This window comes from Alternaria metachromatica (genome assembly GCF_023757995.1).
Source record: "Alternaria metachromatica strain BMP 0045 chromosome Unknown scaffold_29, whole genome shotgun sequence".
Classification (NCBI taxonomy): domain Eukaryota; kingdom Fungi; phylum Ascomycota; class Dothideomycetes; order Pleosporales; family Pleosporaceae; genus Alternaria; species Alternaria metachromatica.
This window is the reverse complement of record NW_026055520.1, coordinates 309439-335608: the sequence shown is the minus strand read 5'-3', so window position 1 is coordinate 335608 and position 26170 is coordinate 309439. Positions and strand designations below refer to the sequence as shown.

Sequence of the window (26170 nt, the reverse complement as noted above, 5' to 3'; positions counted from 1 at the left end):
TAACCGAACCTAGTGTATAGAATCCAAGAGCTCATTTTTAGTTAGTGACGGCATTGAACACGAAGGGAGGATCGCGAATTCTGTCAGAAGCAAGAAGACATGGTACCGCAGGCGTAGTATCGCGAACACCGGCGTATTATACGGGCCAGAAGCCTTGAAGGTCGGTATGTTGGTACTCCTTCGATTGCGTAGACATGGCCTGACGTGGTTTCCTGTGATGTCTAGACTGATCTTTTGTCCTGCCTGGCTCGATATGTGAACTACAGTATTGTAGACCAGGACACAAGGATGTGCTGGAGGTAACGACTCAACTCACACGCTGATGCCTACTGCAGGTGATGGCTTGGCCAACCACATCCATGCGACCCAGCCGCGTTTCATCGTACTGGCTCGATGCGAGGAATGGTATGTCGACGCTTCAATGGCCGGGCACACGCGGTCCAGCTGCCACAATCGATTGACTGCAGATGTTGGCACTAGTGCGGAGGTATGCAATGAGGTAGACAGTAAACGTAGACGCCAAGTCAGGTGCCACGATAGCGATATGGGAGGTACTTTCCCGACGGAGCGGGCTTGACGTGGTGGCGCGGGGTGATTACGGTCAGACCCCTGCGAATAGCGGCAGGCCGTTCGCTGGGTCCCAAGACGTCACCTGACGAGTCTGGAGGCCGCAAGTTGCGGTGAAAGAGAGAGTTAGCTCAGTGTTCGGAGGTGGTGCTAGAGCGCTGAAGTTGTCCGTCGGGACGAGAGCAGTTGCCCGGGCCGTGATGCGGAGCTGGAAGAAAAGCGCCGAAGCGCCGACCCGAGTCGGAAGCGCCTGCCTCTTCCATCGCCAAGCCCCGCGTTTAGCTTCCCCCACATCCTTCCAGACGTGCAGGTGGCCTTCACGACATTGCGATAATTCTATCGTACCGGAGAAGGCGAGGTAAGTGACGGCCCGAGGAACACTGGCATTGCACGCAATCTGACGCCCACATAGGACCGACCGGAAGGCACGATGAATCCACGCGTCGAAGAAGTCAGCGACTCGGACAGCGACCCGTCAGAGATGGGCATCGACGATGTACCCGCTCTGATGAACGCGAATAATATACCCAGCACGGGCAACAAGTCCATGCCGACACCAGCGCAGATGCAGGCGCTCCAATCGCAGATGCTGCAGCCGCAATCGCCCTCGATGACGACATCTACGGACCGAGAAAAGTCCAAGCACTACCAGTGTCTATACCCCATATACTTTGACAGGTTACGGACAAGGGCTGAAGGGCGTCGCGTGGGCAAGGAGCTTGCGGTGGAGAACCCTCTAGCACGGGAGATGGCCGACGCTGCTGCCGACCTGGGCCTCCGGACTGTCTTTGAGCCTGACAAGACTCACCCCAAAGACTGGGCCAATCCTGGCAGAGTGCGCGTCCTTCTCAAGCACGAAGGAAAATTGATGGACGACGATGTGAAGAACAAGCATCATCTCTACATCCTCATCGCACAGGCCCTGAAAGCCAACCCGACACAGAAGAACACACCTTTCAGATTACCCATCGCGGGCCTACCTATGCCCAAGGAGATGCCGGAGCCAGCGATACCAAAGGGCTGGAAGATGAGCAAGATCCTCCCTCTACATTCACCTGCTCTAACGGGCGGTGGTGTCAGTGAGAACTTCCTACAGGATATGATGGGGGAGATGATGGGCGGCGAGGCAGGCAGCGGCGCAAGCAGCGGGACAGAATCGAAGAAAAAGATCAAGGACAAAAAGAAGAAGTAAACCAGCATCCCGGACCATCGCCATCGATGCGTCAGCGCTTACTTCGCCTAAATTAAACGCCAATAGTCCGGCAAATGTCACACAACCTGCGCCGCAGCCATGCATGGTGGAGGCTGTCGTCACATCCTACATGTCACTCCACCGCGCGCTTAGATACCATCCCGACATGAGCGACCAACGTCTCTTGTCGTGGAACCAGCGAATCAACACCATCTACAATCATACAGCAATGCCTCTTCGCTCAGTCCTAGTCGCCTTTGCGTGGCACTAACGCCTGCATTGCTTACATCTCCTGCGCTGCTCTTACATACATCATTCGTCTAGAATTTCTTTTTCGGCCTTCTGTCGACACGCGACTTGATCTGATTCGACATTTCATCAATATGCACACCGCTGCTTCAAAAGCTGTGTGCATTCTGCACATGGAAACCTCCTTGCAGCACTATGTAGCACTAGCTGCTGCATGTCCGCTATCGAATACTCCGACCGGCATGCGAAGTCCCGGTTTCCACGCCACTTGACAACAATTTTCCGCGTGATACCCTGCGTCTGATTATCTATTCTTACATAGCATGGCCACCTCACTGTACTTCCTGGTTGCGCATACGGATGTTCAAATACTACAGGATACTTGGTATACTTCTGCGTCATGTATGCATGCGGTTCAGTTCACGTGAGTGGCCCGCTACCCAGAACCGAGCCCCATTAGCTCACCGTTCAAGCTTTCAGCCTCGAAGTCTGTGACAGCTCCGCGGGCCGAGCAACGTTCTCTCGGAGAACAGTTGGTCTGCATATACCCTTGCACCCACACTACTTACTTCTCACCGGTAACGCGCCTCATTCGTCCGTTTCTTTTATTTTCTATGGCCTTGCATTCTTAGTCTGCTCGCTACTCCACCAGCTGCCCACCTCGCGTTTCTCGTATGGGACGTCAGACTTGGAATTGTTGGGCCAGGGGGGTACGTTGGTCTCGAGTGGTCGTGTTTACCGAGCCTCAGCCATGCAACCACTAGGTCGGGCCACACACACACACACACACACACACACAACGTACATGTATGCGAATGCGACACAAGATTTCGCAAGGCATCCAACTAAGCTGCAGCTAATGAGTATGTGCTCGTCGAACTCAGCCGTGTATACGACAGCACGGCTGAACTTGCCCGATCAGCAGCTCGCCACAATTCGAATCAGGTTACGTATGGAACAGCAGGTGCGCTTTACAATGGAAAGTCTACACCGATTGGAGCTCACTCGGACACCACCAACTGTGGCAGATTCTAGTTACATGACAAGACCCAGTCTGGCAGTGACTGTAGGTGGTGTCTTGCGCGCATTCAGCCTACCGCGATGGAGTGCCATCATACAATCGTGGGTTGAAGGAGCCCTGCATTCCAGGCCGCTCGTCTAGCCTCTAGGTGACCGTCTTGCGTTTGACTCGCATGTCGACTAAATCACTTTACAAACTATCATTTGTAGCGCCACTCGGTGTAATTGCCCAGCTGTTGGGTACACTGCATTACACCTACTATCCAATCTAGACAACGGAAAAATTGTCAGCGTAACACAGCATGAACAGCATGCGAACAGCCTCTCCAATAGCCAAATACCAAAAGAGGCACGTGAGTGGTCCGGGAAAAATAGCCGCAGCCAGTACACATCAGCACACATGCCAACATCGGTGTAAATGGGAACATTGAACTACCTGTTTATAGTCGCCACCGAAATTTCAGAGCCAATCATGGCCGATCAGGTTTAAAACATTCATCCATACCCACTGAGGAAGGGACGCAACCACCGGCCCGCCAGGTAAATGCAAAGGTGCCGTCCGCGTCTGAGGGTGTGCTTCCGGGCTAAGCGATGTCGAGCAGCTGCCGTTCTCCGAGCAGCTTGCGCGAATCGCCGAGTCACCGTCACAGTAGCTTGTATACACCCATCGCCAATATGTCATTGCTAGATGTATATCGACGGCAAGTGACGGGAACGCAGCTACATTGGTACCTACGCTTCATGAGCCTGCAAGATTGTTCGATTCGGCTTTCAACTTGTCTGTAGTTGTTACTCATATCTTATCACAATGATAACTACGTCTTACTAACACTACACAATGACACAGAATCTGTGTTGAACATCACAAGTTACCTAGAAAATATTTCTAGGTTGGACTCTGCATTGCGATCAAAGCTGTGTACCTGCTGAGGTTTAGTGGTGTGCATGCAACAAAGTGCGATACAGAATCTATGCTCCGCTACGCCTACCAAACTAGTAATCTAGCAAGCTGAGCGAACCGCGACCTGTCTTCACGATCAGGAGAGCCGAGATGATGGCACGCCGGCTGAAAAGGGACATCGGGTATGCACCCAGGCCGATGATAGCTTTCGCGCTATATTATGCAGTCTTCTAAGGAAGAGTGACGGTCGAGGCCTGAAAGCCTACGACGACAAGCTGAGCTTGAAGATCAAGAAGATCACCGTTCTTAAGCAGGAGTGACGGGACTTTGAACAGTCGGGTAAAGTCTACATTACCTTGAAGCAACACACGCAACTCTTATAGCTTCGGGGAGGGCACTTCGGTCATTGGCATGCTTCAACGGGTTTTGCATATATGCTTTGCTACACTGCAACTTTCGCTAAAGATATTCATATCAGCGACACGAGAACATACGACAACTAGGTAGATATGGTACGGATAACTTTCGAAGCGTTAGCCCTTAAAAACCGACTTTAGGGAAGTAAGCATGGACCTCGACTAAAAAGCATCAGAGCGCATGTTGCATAAAGCATCGGCCCATGATGCTTAGATCGCCTTTTAGTGCCAGGAGGTCCGCATTTCGTCCGCGTGACACAGACATGGACGTCATCCGCGAAGATTTAACTCGCGTAGTTTACGAAAGATCGTCCTACCCGGGAACACTGCCAGCCTAAACATCGCTACCGGAGCCATCAGAACCCGGAGCCGACTTGAAGACGAAGGTCGGCTGGTAAGAGTCAAAGCGTATGGCGCACCAAACACCGCACGGTACTCCCTCATGCATGTATTGCCGACTGTCAGAATACTCGTCGGTAGCAATCCATAGCTCCTCTCAGCTTCCATCCAAACCCGGACTTTCCACTTCACCTAATCCACCGACCTCCTCGCCGCAACGCTACTTACTGCATCTTGAATCCAATTCCCAAGTTCCCCGCCTCAACATACACGTCGTCGCGATGAACCGCCCTCACGATAAACCGCGCTCACAAAGTCTTCTTCGTCCTTGCAGTAGTATCTGGAGAGTAACGGCTGCTGATGCCAGGTTGATGGAGGTGTTAATTTCGAGGTTTCCGTACTCCAGTAAGACTCCGCACATGTAAGAGTTAATATGTTCAGGTAGAAATCGAGATCAGGAGCGGTAGCAATGAGCTATATGCACTACTACCTGGGTACTGACTCACGGTGTGCGCGCTCCCATCATGGTACTGCATTGCGATGATGAGCCGCTCACAGCCGCCGCCTTCTAAACGACGAAGAAACGAGAGAAGTTCTTCGACGAGCTAGGGATAAGATACAAGTTCGCAGTCGAAGCCCAGTTTTACATCTGACTCATGGCTCAGATGGAGAGCGATACCTAAGTGCTGAAGTCTTTCTCGCAATGAAGATAAAGTGCGCTTTTGTCTCAGGATAGGGCCTGGTCTTACTTAAGTCTCTTTATTTACACGGTACTTTCTTTGATGATGTGCACCGGTGAAGTCGTTCCTGCCAGCTACCTGGGCCGCGGCGCTGGGTCCACTCTCCTCGATCTTTGACCCACTTCTTGCGAAGACCAATTTGAAGTCCAGGCCTACTGATGGGGTTCTTCCATGTGCATAGAAGCAAACATACCTACGTTACCTGCGAACACCCGGTTCGGCTGTGGGTATCTGACATGATTCGGGCCTAATACAGAGGCAGTAAGGCTTAGCTCACGTTCACCTCGACAACCTTCTGATGACGAATGCCAATAGTGCAAGCTCTATCCCGGGCCTATAGAACACGACAGGCAAAACAGTCGCGGGCGGCTAAGGACGGAAGCGCATGAATTGTTGAGGTGTCACGGTCTAAGCCACATGGCGGCGGCATCTGGGGTTGTGTTCCTGGCACGCCTGAGCAAACAAGGACAGGGGTGCGGGGTTACCATAACAACGCCCGAAGAAACAACACCACTGCATGCGCCTCCGCCGCATCACTGCTGGGGAAAGTAACTATTACACCCTTTTTGAACACATCCATATCGCATTGTTGCCCATTGCAATCACTTCTCCAGTGTCACGAATAGCGACGGCACTTTTCTATACCCAATCTGAATTTTCGCGACGCATACACATAATGGACGGGTCCACACCACACAGTGGTTCACACTATGGACGGCCACCTGCATATGACTATGATGACGGATCCCCTCAGCAACTACAGGGAGGATCAACCATGCGTTTATTGACAAACGTGGACGAGGACCAAAGTTACGAACAGAGCTACATGCCGTGAGTATTTGTCTCACTCTTTTCCCCCCATCCACTTGCGTCCCGCATACGGACCCAATCTCATTCCCCACCAGAAGATCGTCTTTCGAGGACACTTCAAACATGTCGAATGCCAACAGCAACACGGCTGAATTGGGCGAGCGCATGACCATGTCTGAGGTCGGCAAGCAGAAGGCTGCCGAGGCGGACATCCACGACTTCCTGCGCGAGGCGGGCGATGCGCTGAGTTCGACGTCGAGCGCAGCAGCAATGCCTGCGCAGATGCCGCGACGGAAGACGATCAAGTCGCAGTTCGATACGACGCCCTACAAGACCGTACGGTTACAAGACCCAGACTTACCATTACTTTCTTCCCGCAGACCTCCATCGCCAGTATCGCGATCATACCACCCCACAAATTCCTCAGTATCCGGCTTATCACGGACGCCGTCAGTGATGGATACCGCGCCGAACATGCCGCCGCCGGGAGAGGACCCATACGTACCATACCGACGGCCGCTGTCGCCCGACCGACCATATTCACCCACGCGCACATCAGCCGACTACTCGCGGCCGCCAGCGTCAGTCAACTCATACGAGCCAGTGGATCTTCATGGCAGCCCACGGCCAGGCAGCCCTCAGCGGCCACTACCACCTCAACCCTTGTTCACCGGCCGTAGACCAAACTCCCGCGGCTCCGAGGGCACCATGGACATGACTGATATGACTTCGATACCCATTCACGACGATGACGACCCCTTCACCGACATTGGCGACGACCGACCCGACCTGCGATCGCGCGACTCGTACATGACCGATGACACATACACAGACATCTACACCGAGATAGATGAGAAGGCAGAGCACTACGGGCCGGCTCCCGATGGCGCACAAGAGCGACGTGGAGCGCGCGACGCTGTAATGACAAAGAAGGAGGTCCGATTGATCAACGGTGAACTCATTCTAGAGTGCAAGATCCCGACCATCCTCCACAGTTTCCTTCCACGACGAGACGACATCGAGTTCACGCACATGCGATACACAGCCGTGACATGCGACCCAGACGACTACTGTGATCGTGGATACAAACTGCGCCAGAATATCGGCAACCCGCGCGAAACCGAACTTTTCATCGCCATCACCATGTACAACGAGAACGAGATCGACTTCACCCGAACAATGCACGGTGTCATGCAAAACATCAGTCACTTCTGCTCCCGAATGAAGTCAAGAACCTGGGGAAAGGACGGATGGCAGAAGATCGTCGTATGCATCATTGCGGATGGTCGCGGAAAGGTTCACCCGAGAACACTCGACGCGATCGCTGCCATGGGATGCTTCCAGGAAGGTATCGCAAAGAACCACGTCAACCAGAAAGAGGTCACTGCCCACGTCTACGAATACACAACCCAAGTCTCGCTGGACTCAGACCTCAAGTTCAAGGGTGCTGAGAAGGGCATTGTGCCCTGCCAGATGATCTTCTGCTTGAAGGAGAAGAACTCAAAGAAGCTGAACTCACATCGTTGGTTCTTCAACGCCTTCGGCCGCGCACTCAACCCGAACGTCTGCATTCTACTCGACGTAGGAACCAAGCCTGGACCCAAAGCTCTGTACCATCTATGGAAGGCCTTCGACACCGACTCCTCCGTCGCAGGAGCTGCAGGAGAAATCAAGGCTGGCAAAGGCAAAGCGTGGCTTGGTCTGCTCAACCCGCTTGTCGCATCGCAGAACTTCGAATACAAGATGTCCAATATCCTTGACAAGCCATTGGAGTCAGTGTTTGGCTACATTACGGTCTTGCCAGGTGCGCTTTCTGCATACAGATATCACGCGTTGCAAAACGATCACACAGGCCACGGTCCTCTTAGCCAGTACTTCAAGGGAGAAACGCTCCATGGTCAAGATGCAGATGTGTTCACCGCAAACATGTACTTGGCTGAAGATCGTATTCTGTGCTGGGAGCTTGTAGCGAAGCGCAGCGAGCAATGGGTCTTGAAATACGTCAAAGCGGCGACTGGTGAGACGGATGTGCCAGGTAAGAACTAATCATAACAATCCTCTCCACGGCCAAAACTAACATGCCTCAGATACCGTACCCGAGTTCATCTCTCAACGTCGTCGTTGGCTGAACGGAGCCTTCTTTGCGGCTGTCTACTCACTGCTTCACTTCAAGCAAGTCTGGGCCACTGACCACACCATCGGCCGCAAGATCCTGCTTCACATCGAATTCGTCTACCAGTTCGTGCAACTCCTGTTTACGTTCTTCTCGCTTGCCAACTTCTACCTGACCTTTTACTTCGTCGCCGGCTCACTGTCAGACCCGGAACTGGATCCCTTCGGCCACAACATCGGAAAATACATCTTCTACATCCTCCGCTACACATGCACGCTGCTCATCTGCATGCAATTCATCTTGTCTATGGGTAACCGACCCCAAGGTGCCAAGAAGATGTTCTTCTGGAGTATGGTCATGTATGGTGTCATCATGGCTTACACTACCTTCGCGTCCTTCTACATCGTCATTGTCCAACTCAAGGATCCGAAGGCGGAAAAGACCATCGGGGCCAATGTGTTTACCAACCTTATCATCTCGACTGCGACAACGATTGGTCTCTACTTCCTCATGTCCTTCATGTACCTGGATCCATGGCACATGTTCACTTCGAGTGCGCAGTACTTTGCCCTCCTACCATCATACATCGCCACACTTCAAGTTTACGCCTTCTGCAACACTCACGATATCACTTGGGGAACCAAGGGAGACAACGTCGCGAAGACCGATCTGGGAGACGCCAAAGGAAAGAAGAAGGACATTGTGGAGCTTGAGATGCCATCAGAGCAGCTGGATATCGACAGTGGGTATGACGAGGCGCTTCGCAACCTCCGTGACCGTGTCGAAGTTGTCGAGCCCCCGATCTCCGAGTCGCAGCAACAGGAAGACTACTATCGTGCCGTGCGTACCTACATGGTGGTCATATGGCTCATCTCCAACGCTGTCCTCGCCATGACTGTCAGCGAAGCCTACTCGGACCGCAAGGTGACGAACAACTTCTACCTTACCTTCATTCTCTGGGCTGTCGCTGGTCTCGCCTTCTTCCGTGCTATTGGTTCAACCACTTTCCTCATCATCAACTCTATCCAAGCCATCATGGAGACGAAGCTCAAGTGGGAGGACAAGATCGACGACAAGAAGAGCAATAGAACTGGTCTTGGAGGTGGCCGCAAGTACGGAAGGAACAAATGGTGGAAGTTTGGATTTGGCGGCGGCGGCGTATCGTCGAGTTGGTTCTCGGGCAGCACGATTTCGAGTAAGCTTAGTAGCATGACTCCCAGTAACTGGGGTGGAAGCAGTGTCGGAAGATAGGTATACCCAGGGTAAGGAAAGGGCGGTAATGTGGTTTGTACTACGACTTCACGATGGACTGATGTTTGGCGTTCTGGATACACACTTTGGGATGATACCTGAGCTGGGCTGTCGAGCTCACTCCAGTGTAGTAAATAGCTTCTTGTGAATAATAACGATTCTCTCATATCGGCTTTGATCAGAAATAATGTTACCTTGGTGAAGATGTTGCCGCCTGTTCTGGGGTGACGCGCTGGGTCAGGAAGGCACGCTAGGGTCGTGTGTTTACATCCATCCCACTCCCGCTCCCATCCCGCCGCGCACGCAACCGGCGCAACACTCCCCACTTGCCTACCCAGCATACCGACGAGACCGAAATGGCGCCCAGAAGTAAAACCGCGAACATCTCCTTCACAGTCGACTCGGCCTCGGAAGACGAAATGACGGTCGACGAGCTCAATGCGCTTCCCACGCCCGAATCCACCAGCGACAAACCCGCGCGAAAAACGCGTGGAACTGCTGCGCAAACCAAGAAGACGGCTGCGGCGACCAAGGCGACTGCTAAGGGCAAGCCGGCGACGCGTCGGACGAGCGGTACAACCGCGGTGGCTATGAAGAAGAGCGCGGCGGCTGGCGCAAAGAAGGTAGCGGCGAAGGGCGGTCGCAAGGCACAGGCGGAAGTCGAGGAGGCCAATGCGAGCGACACGGAGGAGGTAGAAGACTTTGAAGAGCCGGAGCCGGTTGCGCAGGCCAAACCAGCTAAGAGAGGCAGGCCAGCGAAGAAGGCGCAAGAAGAGGAGGTCGAAGAGCCAGCGCCCGCGCCAGCAAAGAGAGGGCGCAAGGCAGCTGCGAAAGAACCCGCTGAGAAGAAGGAGACGAAAGCGAAGCCTGCGCCAAAGTCAAGAGGAACGAAACGCGCGACCGAGCCAGAACCCGAGCCTGAGCCCATGACAATCCCCGAGACACAACAAGAGCCAGACGCAGACACAATGGACATCGAAGACTCGATTGAAATGGGAGAGGAGATACCTGAAAGCATGCCTCCACCACAATCACAACCTTCCGCACGGCGAGCGCAAGCCCAACCGAACAGCAGAGCGCGCCGAACATCAGCATCGCGGAAAAGAACAGGAAGCGTGTCAGACTCCGAACGCGACCCAGTGATGCGGCGGAAGGTCGGTGACCTCACCCGGAAGCTCGATGCCATGACCGCCAAGTACGAAGCGCTCAAGGAATCTGCGTCAACAGGCAAAGAATCGAACTTTGAGCAGCTTAAGAAGCGGACTGAGCAGATTGCCAAAGGTACGGCCCTTCAAATGTTATGAGATGAGGGAGCTTGTTGCTAACACGACAAACAGACCAAGACGCCGTAATCAAATCCCTAAAAACGCAACTCACCGACCTCCAATCCCGCACCTCGACCCTCACAACCCTGAAGAAAGACCTCGCAGCCTCCACAAAGGAAACTAGTCGTCTCACGGCCGAGAACAAGAAACTCGCCGACGCCCTCGCGACCGCGCAGAATGAGAGCAAGACGCTGTCTAGCAAGCTCGCGGCCGCCCGTTCTTCTTCGCAACAACCCGAGACAAAGAATGTGCCTGGTAGCGCGGTGAAGGCTAGGACAACAGGAGTGGTATTGCCGGGTACCGCGGAAGCAGCCAAGGAAGCGACACTCGCAAAGCAAAAAGTGGATTTGTATAGCGATCTGACGAATCTGGTTGTTCTGGGCGTGAAGAGGAGTGAGGATGAGGAGGATGTGTTTGATTGTTTGCAGACGGGGAGGAATGGGAGTAAGTTATCCCCTATCTTTCCCATCCGCTTTCCCATCCCCCTACCATTTCCCCTGCATTGTTGTACTAACGTTCCCACAGCTCTCCACTTCCACCTCACAGTCGCCACCTCGGGCTCCTCCTACGAGGAAACAGAGTTCATCTACCAGCCCCTGCTTAACGAACAACGAGACAGGGAACTACTGGACTTGTTGCCGGATTATCTGACCGAGGAGATTTGTTTCCCCAGGGCGCAGGCGGCGAAGTTTTATTGCAAGGTTGTTGATAGTATGAGTAAGAAGATTGTGCTTGAAGAGGATGGGGAGTAAGGTGGGATGGATGTGCGTGGGGATGAGGAAGAAAAGGATGGATGAGAGGGGGATGAGAAGGGCGGAGGGAAGCAAAGAGGAGGAGCAGGTTGGATGCGTTCTCCTTGTCATGTCATGGATTAGTTACGAGGGCTTTATACCAGGTTGATTACATCTTTCTGCTTGTTTGTTAAGATCGCAAATACCCAGTCAAGTTCACGTTTTATCAGTCGTCTCCCATTGGCAGTGACAGCAGCTATTCTCTATGAATGTGAGGAAGGTGGATAGAGTCGTTCCAATGCTTGCTTGCTTGTTTGTTGGTACAATCGGCGCATATGTGTCTACACTGTCCCGTATCCTCGAGACACACGCGCGTTTATCCGACGATATATCCGATTCCGCTACACATGTTCTCGTCTATCATTCACCACACTCGATTTCCCTCGATCCGAACGGTATGTTGGGTTGTATCGTGTTTATTGCTTTCCTTGGACCTTGTCGGCGGCTTTCTTGACGTACTCCCTGTTGTAATGTGTTAGCCCTAGTCCTCACATCTATTATCGATTCCAGCAACAGCCTCCCTGCTCCGTCGCAAGAGCTCGTGCCGCAACGACTGCATGGATGTGCGTAGGTTTGTGGATATGTAGTGTGTACGCACTTGACAAAGTTCTCCTCATCAGGGCTCTTCGCGTTGATCGGGGGAGTGGTAGGGTCCTCAGCCTTCTTGCCGCCCATGGAGAGCGCAGCACCGGTGAATGTCACGCCGAGGGTGGCCATTGCGAGCTGTAGAAACGTTCGTTAGCCTGTGTTCTCATATCCCCCAAATGAATCCCATTATCCCCAATTGATCCTCTCCAGCCCCAGAGTCGCCGAGAAAGTACGGGCAGAGCATGCGCCGCACTGCAGTTGTTCGCAACTTCCCAATCCAAACTTTTCCTCCTCTCGACATGCGGAAAAGGCAAGAACATACGACGTGCGATCCGACCTGACGGCCCATAATAGTGTACATAGCAACCATGTTTGCGGTATTCGAGAGTTTTCCGTGCCGTAAGCGGGGTGATGCGTCGTCAATGGATGGAGGGTGGAGGTAAGAGAGTCGTGGGGTGGGTGCAAGCGTTGCCGGGTGCTTGCGCGGAGCTCTCTTCGGAAGAGAAGATGGGGCTTGGCGGGCTGTGGCTGGAGTGTGGCGCAGATGGGAAGGAAAGAGCAGGGATCTGGTGGGTGGCTGGTGGCCGGTGGTTACGAAGCGATTTAGTGGGTGTGACGTCTGTATGCGGCTACCGAGGTGGTGTGAGTGCGTTGGGGAGCGTAGGCAGTAGCGGTACCGAAGAAGCATGGGGTGGTAAGCTTAAGCTATCAGCGCTTGCTCGATTACCTGTTCTTGTTCTCTTTCTCTTCGCCTTTTTCTCTTTAGTAGTACGACGCGCACGCAGCTGGTTATTAAGAGAAGGAATTGAGCAACACAGCGACCATGGCGAAAGACAGCAACAAGAAGATCGAAGAGGTCGATGGTGTGCCTATAGAGCGACAAGGCGCGCGACCAGACTTCTCGATTCCACCGCCGAGGAAACAGTTACCGAAGGAGCTTCAGGATACACTCAATGATGAGGAGAAGTTGTGGGAAGTGCTTTATGATGGCGAGTATGTATACATCCTCAATCCCATCCCCACGATTGCCAGCAATGCGCCTACTCTCTCCTCCTCTCCACGATATGGATAGCTAACATAGTGACAGAGGCGAAGACACAACAGACACCTCCCTCCGCTACGCCGCCTACGCCTCGCGCATCCGCACCATCATGCTCTCCGCCCACCGCTACGTAGCCTACACCTCCGACATAGGCGAATCCTTCCGCCCCATCGCACATCCCTACCTCGTAAAAGGCGCCTACGGTATCTCCTGGCTCTACCTCATGGGTGACGTCTCGCACGAAGGCTACAAAGCGTACGTTCGCAACCAGCGCATACTGCACCCAGAAAAGTACATAGACGACGCCGCAGAGAAGAGCCTGGAGAACGTCACGAGTAAAGATAGGGATATGGCGGCGACGGGTGGCAAGAGTAATGCGGCGGGTATCTTTGATAAGGTGCAGGAGGCTGCGAAGCAGGCGACGAGTACCGAGGGGGTTAAGTATGGGGATGCGGGGAGTGCGTTGACGGGTGGGCAGGTGGTTGGTGGACGGATACCGGCGATTGAGGATTACAGGGCTGTTATGGCACAGAGAGCTGTGTTCCAGGCTGTTGCGAGTATGGGTCTGCCGGCTTTTACTATTCATAGTATTGTGCGGTACTCTGGGCGTGCGCTGAAGGATGCGAAGAACAAGACGTTGAGGACGTGGGGGCCTATTGGGGTAAGTGGTTCTGTCGAAGTAAATTGGAAGGAGAGTAAGATGCTAACGATACGATAGCTTGGTCTCGCGGGTGTACCTTTCTTGCCCTACATTTTCGACGAGCCGGTTGAGCATGCGACGGAGTGGCTGTTTTATAATGCGTTCAAGACGTTTGGTGGTGAGAAGGCGGTGGAGGGGAGGCCGGCGACGGGGGTTAAAGAGTTGAGGAAGGAGGAGACGGAGGCGAATAAGTTGAAGAAGGAGTTGTAGAGGGCTTGAGAGGTGGACACACGACATGCGTAGATATCACGATACACGCTATACACTCTGTATGAATGTAAATATGAGATTCTTCTCTTTGAGAAGCTTGAAATAAGACCAGATGTGATTCCATTCATATATACGGGTATCTTTGCAATGGACCAAGATCATTCTTTCAAGAGATTCATTGCGCTGATGCTCAAGCCTTTCCTCTCTTCGCTCCCTTCTCGCAAGCCTCTGTAAACACCCTCAGCAGCTCAGGGAAATCGCACACATTCATCGACTCAAACGCAGGATTCTTGTCGACCTTCAATGCACTCATACGCGGACTCTTGATACCAAACGCGAATTTGGCGAGAAACCTAGGGTCATCGCGTACGCTGACTGCCTTCAGTACTTGTTGGATCTTAGCTGGGTCAGGAGGTTGAGGCGGCTCATCCGGCAGTACGGCTTGCGTATGAGTCTCGCACCACGTGCAATGCCCGCATTCCTCTGCTATATCAGTGCTTTCTCCGAAGTAGTCTGCGAGTGACCTAGACAGGCAGCGTTTGTCGGTGATGAGGTTGATTAGGGCTTTCGTGCGTGCGAGATTCTGTGTTTCGGTCTTCTCCATGGTTTCGTCTAGCTGCGCGACGATCTTGTCGATCTCTTCGGGTGTAGATGGTAGAGGACGTTCGAGGCGGTAGATGTTCTGTACTCCTTCTTTCTTCAGCTCGATCGCGCCGCGCTCGTTCCATTCGTCCATTTTGCGCACTAGATCTGTTCGAGGGATACCAGTCGAGTTTGCCAAATCGTCCAGAGCCACGTGAGTCCATTTACTACTCTGGACTGATGCTCTAACGATAGCGGACGCTGCCGACGATCCGTCATTCTTGACTAGATTCGGGTTCTTTGTGATGTACGAATACTTCGCGTACATAGCCCCAGCGGAACGAAAGAGCCCAAAGTTCAACTCCATTTGCGCGTAAAGGATACTAAGAACGATGGCCTTGATATCGGTTTGCTGACCCTGCGTATATAGTGAGAGCTGGAAAGTATCACCTGCTTTGAGCTTCGAGCGAGCAGGAGAACATATATCCTGCATCAAGAGCTTCAATGAGCGGAGCGAAGGCCGGTCGCCGTAGGTAAAGATGTTGCGGAGGTAGAAATCCTTAGTCGAGAGGTAAAACATGCATGTACTCGGCTTTCCGTCTCGTCCAGCTCTGCCGATCTGTTGACTGTAAGACTCGATGCTGTCAGGTATGTCGAAATGAACGATGCTACGAATGTCTGGTTTGTCGATACCCATACCGAATGCGATTGTTGCGATAACAATCATGTCGGTGCTAGCCAGAAACTCGTCTTGCGTTTTCGTGCGCAATGGGGCAGGCATTCCGGCATGATAGAATTTGGCGTTGAAGCCACGCTTCTTCAATTCTGCGGCCAGCATCTCTGTGCCTTTTTGAACCGTCACATATACGATGGTAGGACCTGGGTACTTCTTGACGTGAGCAGCAAGTTTCGACACGTAATCGGCGTCTTTTCCGTTCGCCTCGGCAAGAAGACGTAGATTGGGACGGTACATGGTCGTCCTGAACAGGCCCTCTTTCGATATGGAGAAAGCATCCCGGATGTCTTCGGCAACCTTCGGTGTGGCTGTAGCTGTCAAACACACGACTCTCTCAACTTGTGCTTCTTTTGCGAAGCGAGCAATCTTGAGGTAATCCGGACGGAACGAGTGGCCCCATTCTGAGATACAATGCGCTTCATCTACGGCTAGCAGACGTATACCTCCGGGAATGTCTTTGAGCGACGCAATGAAACCTTCGCTGTTGAGACGTTCTGGTGCGCAGTAGATCAGATCTAGATTTCCTTTCTTGAGGTCGTCTTGCGTAGCCAGGAATTGGTCGCGAGAGATGGACGAGTTCAGCACGGCAGCCTTGATACCGCGGCGCAAGAGGGCATCGACCTGATCTTTCATCAAGGCAATGAGTGGCGCGATGACTAGAGTGACGCCGCTTTGTTCACGAGTCCGGCGACCAAGCTCTTCGTCTTGATATCTGAACGCCACAGCAGGCACCTTGGAAAGTTAGACGAGCATTTCGTTTCATAAGACAGGACTCGCCTGATAGCACAGGCTTTTTCCACCTCCAGTGGGAAATACAACAACTGCACTTCCTCCATCAAGGAGGCGGGTAATAGCTCTTTCCTGTTCGAGCCGAAAGCCATTCAGCCCGAAGCGTCCTTTCAGGATGTTGTTTGCGAGGATTCTGCTGGCCGATGGCGCATCGGTGGTGTTCTCCTCATGTCGACTCCGTTTGGTTAAAGACTCAATGTCTGCGCTGTCGTTGGCGATCTTGCGCTTTCCATCAAGCGCAACGTTTGTACTAGCAGCGAACTGCTCTTCGTCACCCGAAGACCAGCCAAACTCATCGTCGCTCATGTCAGCGTATCAAGCGACGGCTGAACACCTGTAGTAGTTCGAAATTTTGGAAATGCGACCGCGATTGGCGATTGCTGGGGAAGGTCGCGGTGTCACCAATGCGTGGCAGTCGCGACTTGACCCAAACCCAGGGTTACACGCCAAGGGATCAAAAGCGCGCTAGCACGTGATCAGACGTGTCACCACCTGCAGTGCAGCTCGCGAAGAGGGACGATAACTGACAACGCACTCTCCCAAGACCCTCAATGGTCATGCATACAGCTGGCTGCATCTCTTGATCGTGCACTGTCTGGCCAAGGCTGCGTTGCTCTGACGGCGACATCTGCTAGTGACGGCCCCATTCCTCAAGCTGAGTGAGAATCACTATCACCTACTTCACCCTCTCGGGACATCCGCCAAGGTACTCTTTGACTATTATGCACGTATGTCTGGGATTAACGACGTTGCCTTCGACTTTGGGACGGTCATCCCGGTGTGCCACGCTGAAATGCTGCGAGGCCACCTGGGTTGGCACTCGCGTGGGATGTGAGTAAATATCATTGTCTCCAAAAGAAGCAGTTGGTAGCGGAGCATTGCGCCGAAATCGAGGATCTTTCAGACCCTGAAGGATTCGCTTCCGCTATTCCAATTCCTCCCGCGTTCGAGATTGAACTAGCGGCCAGATCAAAGCTTTACACTCGCCACACTGACCAATCACTGAGAACGTTTCCTTCTCCTGTACGCTGATCCGATATCCGGTGCATCTACGTTTAGTGAGAAACTGCGGGCATCGAGAACTAGAACGGTCCGATTTTGACCCCACTTTCAGGGACATACAGCAGCTGCAATGCCGCACATTGGGTACTTCACCGGTGCTCTTTCCGGGCTCACACACCTAGGGTAAGCCGGTACGCTACCACAAACAACGCACCAACTCACCCAATTCTCATCCGAGTTATACACGCCACATTCATAGTCTGGATATCAATTGCAAAGCCACTTGAGAATACAGCGTGGTCTTGACTTCCCCAGTGGCGAGTCTGCCTTGCCCGTGCAGCTTCATCGCGACACACCTGCTGGACACCGCCCTTTCCGTCGCATTGCTACGTCCGCATCTTGCATTATGCGCTGAGACCAAGCATTTACCGATCATCATCTTTTACGCCAAACTTCAATCGCCTATCCTTCGTCTATGTCCCGTCGAGGGTTACTACGACCCATCCGAGATGCCGTCGGCCGAGCCCTCCCACAGGCGCCTGCTGGACCTAGAGGATCTGGAATTTGATGCCGCACCACTGTTCGTCATCAGAGCGGGTGAGATAGCTCTTGAATTCGAGTTTGTCTTCTGTAATGAAGCGTTTCGCAGACTCCCTCTCTGCAACTCCATCCTAGCCGAGGAAAGAGCATCACTCCTGTTCCGCTCATGGGCGCAAGCACTGGGTGAATACAAACCTCGATATGAATTCGGTGGTCATGTTTGGACCGCAGAACTGGCAGGGAGAAATGGTGGCTTCAAGCTAGTGAGAGCGACAGGATCCGACGCGCAGCAGCAAGAAGCGCCTTCCTTGGAGGAAGAAGCAGACGATGACGATCATCTCACTATGAGTCGAGCGCCAGTCTTTACACGATCAAAAGCACAGCTCATCAATGACCTCAAGCGCGATAGATCAATATCGCTCAAGAACATTCCGTATACGAACCTTCATGCCAGGTGGGAAAGTATCCAGACTATGATGGAGATGAGCGATGTTGGAGTGTTTGAGTACAACGCAGAGGGAAAGCTTTTGCATGCTAATGAGGCATGGTATAAATTGAGGTAACTACAACCACAACACGATGTTTCACGGCGTTGACAGGTCCCAGCTCCCACCCCAAAAACGTCAATCCTGACGAGTTCTCATTCATGGATCTTGTCTACCCCGATGACCAAGCACTGGTCATGTCCATGTGGAATAAGCTTTCGCAGGGAAAATCCGTTACGTTCGAGATGCGATGGAAGGCACCCACAGGAACGGAACGCGCCGCGCAATGGGTACTTTCAGCTTGTGTTCCGGTCTTCGATGATGACAAGAAATTGATCGGTGTTGCCGGCAATACCGTGGACATCAACGCACAAAAGAAGTCGCAAGAGGCAGCACAAGCACAAGTGTAAGGTTGATTTGCAGCATGCCTGATGTAAACATACTGATTCCATTTCTAGCGAAGCACTCGAACAAGCGCGGCTGGCGGAAATGAAATTTGCGCGCTTTGCCCAAGTATCCCCTACCGCTATATACGTGTACATACCTGAGGGTGGTATGTGGGATCGGCTCATCGCAGAGTATTTGCTAATCTTGATATAGGCATGAACTTCGTCAATGACCATTTCTTCGAGCTTACTGGCCATCCACATGGTTCAGTCAGCCAATACGACTGGTTTAACCTCATCGCTAAGGAGGATGTCGAAAAAGTCAAGAAAGGTTGGGAGAACATGCTCACGAGCGGTAAAGCCAAAGGTATACAATTTCGTTTGAACAAGACTTGGGTCAATCAAGATGGTATTCGCTCGAATATATGGGTGCAAAGTTCAAGTTGCCCAGAGCTGGACGAGGACGGCAAAGTGATAAGTAAGATGATGCCTTTCTGCATTCTTCATCATGCATATGCTAATCCCTGTAGGCATTATGGGGACATTATTCGACATATCACAGTTCAAGTGGGCTGAAAGCGTTCAGCGGCGCCGCATTCACGAAGCGCTGGAAGCAAAACGACAACAAGAAAAGTATTTCACTGCGCGCTCTGCAATCGACTCTTGTTGACAAGTCCAGCTTCATTGATATGACTTCGCACGAACTCAGGAGTGAGTAACGCATCTGCACAAGATATACGAGCCACCGCTAACGTCGTTTGCCAACATCTAGATCCACTGTCGGCAGTCATACAATGCGCCGACTCCGTTATCGCTTCGCTCCAACAACTATCCAGACGCCAAATCATAGCATCGAAAGATTCGTCCGAAACATTCAAGGCAGAAGCAGAAGTTCAGAGCTGCATCGAATCGCTGCTGATCATCGTGTCATGTTCGATGCACCAAAAACGCGTTATTGACGACGTGCTCACCCTGTCGAAACTTGATTCTAACTTGATCTTGATCACGCCAATGCGCGTGCAGCCCGCGGTGGTGGTATCGGATGCGGTGCGCATGTTCGATGTCGAGTGCAACCAGGCGGGCATTAAGCTCGCTTTCCTCATTGATGAGACTTTCAATGGCATGGATTGGACGATGCTTGACCCCTCGCGCCTCTTGCAAGTCCTCATCAATCTACTGTAAGATTCTCATCTCCATGTCGCATACCCTCCGCTAACAATACCAGAACCAACGCCATTAAATTCACCAAAGACCGCCCTCAAAAAGCCATCACCGTCACTATCGGTGGCTCCTGGACCCGTCCACCTAAGTGCTGGAACGAGATAACCTTCACCGACGATGAGAAGCCCAAGACAGACATTACCGACAAAGCTGAATGGGGCGAAGGCAAAATAGCATTCCTCTGGCTGAAGGTCAAAGACACCGGCTGTGGTATGACCACAGACGAGCAAAAGAAACTCTTCTCCCGCTTCTCACAAGCCACGCCGCGCACACATGTCAAATACGGCGGTTCAGGCCTCGGCCTCTTCATCTCCAAGTCTCTTACTAAGTTACAAGGAGGTGCCATCGGCGTACACTCCGAGAAAGAGCAAGGCTCAACATTCGCCTTCTTCATCAGCACGCGCCTCGCGCACCCACCAGCCGACCAAGTCTCCGCGCGCGCCGTGCAAGCTCGCCCCGTCCCTCGTCGTACCATGACAGGCGAAGAAGCGATGCAATCCATCAGACTCAACGTGCTCATCGTGGAAGACAATCTCGTAAACCAGAAAGTCCTTAGGAAGCAGCTGCAGAAGTTCGGCTGGAACATCAGCGTAGCAGGCAACGGCCAAGAAGCATTGGAATGGCTCAAAGACAGCGTATACTGGCGCAACGAAGAAGACAGTTCCAAGACAGACAAGAAACACGACCTCGACATCATCCTCATGGATATAGAAATGCCCATCATGGACGGCCTGACCTGCGCCCGCCTTATCCGCGACTATGAACACCAGGGTCTGCTTGCCGCGCCACCAACACCGGGGGTACCATCGTCGGGTCGGGCTTGTCATAAAAAGACTTCGTCTACGTCCTCGGCGTCGCACGAGCGGCCGGATAAGCAGTCGCTTCGTCTGCCTATCCTGGCTGTGAGCGCGAATGCGCGTATGGAGCAGATTGAACAGTCGCTGGCGTCGGGGATGGACGACGCGATTTCGAAACCTTTTCGGATTCCGGAGCTTTGGCCGAAGATTAGGGGGTTGGTTGGGAGGGTGGCGGATGCGGATACGAAGGTTAGGTCGTGATTCTGCTTGTGCATTGGGATTGGGAGGGTCTGCATACAAGTGGCGTTGGGTAGATGTATAAGCATGGATGCGGCGTTTGGTAGGAGTACGAATGCAGTGGTTTCGATTATTATAAACATGGTATGCAGGAAGGTGCCATGCGACAGAGTGTGCGATACGTAAGTCTACATTGTGTCTACATGCCTTCAACCACGGCGTGAGAATATGAGCTTGACTCGTTGGACCACTCCTGACTGCATGCTCTCCGCGGCCCAATGAAGAGCTATGTACCTCCTCATAAGATGCACATGAATCAGTATAAGGCTGTAGTTTCCTTGATAGGACAAGACACTGGTGGCCTTGGCAGAGCGCATTTGGAGCGTACCGTGTAGACGTGTGGTCCCATGGACATCCATTCTGAACAACTGTTACTCCGACTGTGCATATCTTCCAAACGTTTGCCCGCCCCGACTTGGCGATACATCGAGTTTACTAAGCTGGATGCTTAAGTCCGATGCATCGTGTAAGCTCAGTCAGCGTCTCGTACTCTGCCAAGACGATCGAAAAAGCGCAATAGGAAAGAGTAGTAAAGCAAACAGCGCTTCGAGCCAAGAAGGCGTAGGAGACCTAATGCATGATGTGCAAGATGTTGATGGCTTTGAAGATGTGAAGATAGATAAAGCTGCGCATGTGGACGGGGTTCTGGTAACCTACGGCGGATCTGTCTACCCTCCAGTATGAAGCTCGCCAGCATCTTTAGCGCTTTTGCGTTCGCTATACCACAGATTACGTTGGCGCAATTATCGAACTTCGATGACTGGGAACACGAGCGCATCCAGCTCGACGACGTCTCGATCCACTTCCGCTATCATGGCCAAGGACCACCCGTTCTGCTCGTACATGGCTTCCCCCAACACTCACTCACATGGCATACCATCGGTCCAATCCTGGCTCAAAACCGCATGTCTTCGCACATCACCGGTGATGAGAGAGTGAACTGCTAATTTGAAAGCAGACACGGTAATCGCCCCAGATATCCGCGGATGCGGAGACTCATCTATCCCCACTTCCAAGAACTACACCGCTGCGGCCGCGGGCGCAGACCTCAAAGCCATCTTAGATTACCTCAACATATCATCCACATACGTCTTTGCGCACGACAAGGGTGTAGGGCTGGCGACATCTCTCGCCATCGAACATCCTTCGCTTGTTAAAGCCATCATCCTCGCTGAATACGCACTCCCAGGATATGGATATCCCTTAACAGTTCAGAGTCCCAGCTTGTACCAGAACTGGCAGCTGGCCTTCTTTGCCGTGCCTGATGCAGCCGAGTTCTTTATCCGGGACCGCGAGAAACAGATGTTGAGTTGGTACTTTTTCCACGCGAGTTATTCCGGTACGGCGGCCGTGAGTGAAGACCACTTGCAGCGGTATACGAATGAGATTGCGAAACCGGGGTTTTTGAGGAGCGGCATGGAATACTTCGCGGCGGCGTGGGATGACGAGGCGTACTTTACTTCCGTGTTTGGCAGTGGACATAGGTTGCAGATGCCGTTGTTGGCGCTGGGTGGTGAGGCGAGCTTTGGGCCTGTGTCGCTGTTGGAACAGGTATGGTCGCAGATCGGCGATTACTTTGTTGCTGAGTTGATTCCGAAGGCTGGGCACTGGATTGGTGAGATTCTTTTCTTGGACAGCACTCAGCTATAGCAAAAGAGCTAACGAAGGTACAGGCGATGAGAATCCGATTTGGACTGGTAATCGCGCCTTACGCTTCTTTGAAGAAGCTGGGGAGGTGAGCAGTGTTGATCTGTCCTACCTCAAAGACCAAGTGACATTGCAAGGTGGTACCATCTGATGAAAGGCGATCGCGATATTTCAAGATCGCGATATGGCATAGGAAGAGTTTGGGAAACAGGTAGAAGAATTGTTGGGTATCGCACTAAAGTGGCATTGGCATCATGTACTGGGGCTTCCTTCAAGCCCACTGCGACGGCGAAAGTCTTGCAACCAGTTCGGGTTGTCTGCTACTGTTTGGTTCCACTATCGTAGATGTCAGCATTTGTCTGGTATAGAATGGGTCGTTTCGCTTCCTCACCGCATCATCCGCATCCTGGTATAACAACCTCCGCGACTCGCGTTGAAACATCTCATCCGTCGGTATTATACCCGACAACATCTGCTGTCTCGCAAATCGACTAAGATGGCGTGTCAAAACCTTCGCAAAGTCATAATCGTGCTGCGTAGAAAGGTTTCGGAGAGCTTCCAAAGAGTCTTCAAAAGCTTGATGGTCCGGTGTCTGGGTAACCTCTTTCGGAGACTCTTGGACTGGCTCTTCTTCCCGTTGATATTCTTCCCGTTGGATCTGCGAAATCATTTGCTTTGTATGATCGATGGATCCGGGATTCGTGGCAGAGAAGGGTACGACAGTCTTCGCTTGTTCGGCCAGTAGGTAGGGTGGAAACGCATTGATGACACGGGCAGCCACAGCCGGTTCGAAATCGTGATCGCCTTTCCAATCGGCCATGGTTTTGCCCTCTTTGAAATGTGCGGCGAGGTGGTCTGCTCTCTCATCCCAACTACTTAGATTGGCATTGCATATACCACAGCGACATGTCACTGGCAGAGTCTCAAGTTTCCAGTCGTCGATGAGAGGTAGCGTTTCGAGTCCGTGGACTAGACGAAGGTGTTGCGTGAGATGATCTTTGCGGTGGAAGATACGCGGGCTGTTGCTGCCGTCCGTGCATGCCGCGTGATTATGTTTCTGCAGATGCTGGGGTGTTGGATCCAGTGCACTACAGTAGGCACAGTGTACTCTACCCGTAAGAGGTAGCACCACAGAAGCTCCATGCGGCGTGCACATCCAGCTTTCGAGGTTTAGATGTAGCGATATCTCGTGTCGCTTCCAGTCGTACTTGTGCTTGAAGGTGTCGCAACAGAAGGTACACTTGAATATACGATCAGGGTCCAGCATATTGCCTCTGACTCTTCCCTTGCTTCTTGTCTTTGCTTGACTGCGACGCTTCGATTGCGACGTGGCGGAGCGGCTCGAATTCGCGGATCGTAATGAGGATTCGCTTGCAGCGCTATCGAGACTCGTGGTAGAGGAAGGGCCGCGATACTTGCGGAACGCATCGCCGCTGGAGGGCCGACTGATACGTGGTGAGTGGCCTATAGGCCTGTCCTCCAAGGCATGGTAGATAGCCGACAGAGATGCGGCTTCGTCTTCAGGCGGCGAGTTCCGCCAGCGCTGAATGGCCAGTGACTGACCCTCTTCGTGTCGAGGACTTCCACTCGGTATTACCATCGGGCTGACAGTGCCCGTTGACCTTCGCTTAAAGTACTTGCTTCGACGGCGAGGGAGTGTGTGATGACGCTGCGGCTGTGGGCGCTCGTGAAACTCAGTCGGCTGGTACGCGTCGAATGGATAACTTGGCGAAGTCATACCACTCAGCGGTTGTAACGTATCATCTAACGTAAAGTCGTGGAAGTTCGGGTCGATCGCCAAGTCGTCGTCGATGCTGAATGCGGCAGGAGCATCAGATACAGCGTTAGTCGCACCCTGGCCGACATCTGTAGCGAGGAAGTTGTCGAACCACGAAGGGTCGATCGTATCTTCGTTCCATGATTGGAAGTTCCAGTTGTTCACTTGTTGATGATCCATGGCTCCAGAAATCGCGAGTGTTGTTTTGGCGATGACGAAGATGGCTGGAAATGGAGGTACGATGAAGGCGTCAGCCCGAAGTCGGCGCCGCTACCGATGCAACCTTTACCAAGTGATCGCGTATAGATCTAGGTTAGCAAGCGAATGCAGTACACCGCAAAGAACCTCGGGCTGTCTCTGGCCGACTGCTAGATATTGCGAGGCATGCAAGGCGTAGGGCGTGGGGTGGGGCGAACTTCAGAACGCGCTAGCCCCGCGATCTAGACAATTCTTCCCTCTAGCGCAACAGGACCAAACATTCACGACGCGACATAACGTGACTTGCGATACGATGGAAGACGAAAACGGCAAAGTTGTTGCGGAGCAACATGAACAAGTTCTTGAAGGTGTTTTCGGTAAGTGATCTCTTCGCCTCCTGCCCGCACCTTGTTACTAACTCTATATAGCCGTGGTGAAGCCTGCGAATGTCTCCTCAGCAGACGTGCTTCTTAAACTCCAGTCAACATTCGCTTCCTCAGATACATTCGCGCCACTGCGCAAACACCAGCCCAAACGTACCAGCAAATCTCCCGACCAAGTATTCCGCCTAGGTCATGGCGGCACACTTGATCCCCTAGCCTCCGGCGTCCTCATCGTAGGGATCGGGCGTGGCACACGATCGCTCTCACAGTACCTAGCATGTGACAAAAGCTACGACACCACCATTCTATTCGGTATGAGTACTGACAGCTACGACTGTACTGGAACTATGAAGACAAGAGCAGACGCCTCGCACGTGATTCGTCAGCTTGTCGAGGAACAGCTACCCAACTTTCTAGGAACAATCCAGCAAGTTCCACCCGTGTACTCTGCACTGAAGATCAACGGCATAAAAGCTTGTGAGTATGTTCGGCAGGGCAAGGAGTTGCCTCGCGCATTGGAAAGTAGGGAGATGGAAGTGAAGAGGTGTGATTTACTGGAATGGTACGATGCGGGTCAGCATGACTTCGCCTTCCCCGGCGAAGAGGAACCCGCTCCAGCACCCGCGGTGCGGATCAGATTGACAGTGTGTTCTGGCTTCTACGTTCGGAGCTTTGCGCACGATCTAGGCGTCGCTTGCCATACCGTTTCGCACATGGCTGCGCTGAAGCGCGAAGTGCAAGCCAATTTTGTGCTCCAGCCTTCTCCGTTTCCGGAGGATACCGCTGCGATCCCGTATGATGATCTGGATGCTGGTGAACATGTCTGGGGCCCCAAGCTCAGACCGCAGCTCGAGGAATGGGTCGCGGCCAATCCAGTCAACCAGGGACATGTCAACGGGCGAGAAGGAAGCACCAAGAGGAAGATGGCACAAGAGGGTGAAGCAAAGCCCAGACAGAGATTCCGCGGAGAGTGGGTTGCCGAGACGAAGAAAGAGAGAATTAAACAGCAAGGTGGCAAGTACAAGGGCAAATGGGGACGGAAGCCCGAGGTTGAAGCAGCTATAAGGCATTTTACG

General features: G+C 52.7%; 9 protein-coding genes across 9 annotated transcripts; 7 read left to right on the top strand and 2 right to left on the bottom strand.

Moving 5' to 3' along the window:
• Positions 1–544: 544 nt before the first annotated feature.
• Positions 545–1759, top strand: J4E83_009073 (uncharacterized protein; the record flags this gene model as incomplete). The annotated part of the gene is made up of 3 exons (XM_049335965.1): positions 545–551; positions 918–925; positions 980–1759. 3 exons carry the CDS (start codon positions 545–547, stop codon positions 1757–1759), a joined length of 795 nt encoding a protein of 264 aa, XP_049184999.1.
• Positions 1760–6250: 4491 nt separating this feature from the next.
• J4E83_009072 (uncharacterized protein) lies at positions 6251–9598 on the top strand (the record flags this gene model as incomplete). The annotated part of the gene is made up of 4 exons (XM_049335964.1): positions 6251–6255; positions 6330–8038; positions 8087–8269; positions 8322–9598. 4 exons carry the CDS (start codon positions 6251–6253, stop codon positions 9596–9598), a joined length of 3174 nt encoding a protein of 1057 aa, XP_049184998.1.
• Positions 9599–9954: 356 nt separating this feature from the next.
• On the top strand, positions 9955–11675 carry J4E83_009071 (uncharacterized protein; the record flags this gene model as incomplete). Its single annotated transcript, XM_049335963.1, has 3 exons — positions 9955–10879; positions 10936–11367; positions 11449–11675. The coding sequence occupies 3 exons, from the start codon at positions 9955–9957 to the stop codon at positions 11673–11675; spliced, it is 1584 nt and encodes a 527-aa protein (XP_049184997.1).
• Positions 11676–12130: 455 nt separating this feature from the next.
• J4E83_009070 (uncharacterized protein) lies at positions 12131–12431 on the bottom strand (the record flags this gene model as incomplete). The annotated part of the gene is made up of 2 exons (XM_049335962.1): positions 12131–12176; positions 12313–12431. 2 exons carry the CDS (start codon positions 12429–12431, stop codon positions 12131–12133), a joined length of 165 nt encoding a protein of 54 aa, XP_049184996.1.
• Positions 12432–13125: 694 nt separating this feature from the next.
• On the top strand, positions 13126–14254 carry J4E83_009069 (uncharacterized protein; the record flags this gene model as incomplete). Its single annotated transcript, XM_049335961.1, has 3 exons — positions 13126–13295; positions 13390–14005; positions 14063–14254. 3 exons carry the CDS (start codon positions 13126–13128, stop codon positions 14252–14254), a joined length of 978 nt encoding a protein of 325 aa, XP_049184995.1.
• Positions 14255–17872: 3618 nt separating this feature from the next.
• On the top strand, positions 17873–21053 carry J4E83_009068 (uncharacterized protein; the record flags this gene model as incomplete). Its single annotated transcript, XM_049335960.1, has 8 exons — positions 17873–18408; positions 18510–18794; positions 18847–18941; positions 18989–19252; positions 19305–19407; positions 19454–19485; positions 19547–19952; positions 20000–21053. The coding sequence occupies 8 exons, from the start codon at positions 17873–17875 to the stop codon at positions 21051–21053; spliced, it is 2775 nt and encodes a 924-aa protein (XP_049184994.1).
• A 716-nt stretch (positions 21054–21769) lies between these two features.
• On the top strand, positions 21770–22887 carry J4E83_009067 (uncharacterized protein; the record flags this gene model as incomplete). Its single annotated transcript, XM_049335959.1, has 3 exons — positions 21770–21992; positions 22048–22704; positions 22763–22887. The coding sequence occupies 3 exons, from the start codon at positions 21770–21772 to the stop codon at positions 22885–22887; spliced, it is 1005 nt and encodes a 334-aa protein (XP_049184993.1).
• Positions 22888–22988: 101 nt separating this feature from the next.
• On the bottom strand, positions 22989–24693 carry J4E83_009066 (uncharacterized protein; the record flags this gene model as incomplete). The annotated part of the gene is made up of 2 exons (XM_049335958.1): positions 22989–23072; positions 23128–24693. The coding sequence occupies 2 exons, from the start codon at positions 24691–24693 to the stop codon at positions 22989–22991; spliced, it is 1650 nt and encodes a 549-aa protein (XP_049184992.1).
• A 331-nt stretch (positions 24694–25024) lies between these two features.
• On the top strand, positions 25025–26159 carry J4E83_009065 (uncharacterized protein; the record flags this gene model as incomplete). The annotated part of the gene is made up of 3 exons (XM_049335957.1): positions 25025–25088; positions 25140–26064; positions 26120–26159. 3 exons carry the CDS (start codon positions 25025–25027, stop codon positions 26157–26159), a joined length of 1029 nt encoding a protein of 342 aa, XP_049184991.1.
• Positions 26160–26170: the final 11 nt, after the last annotated feature.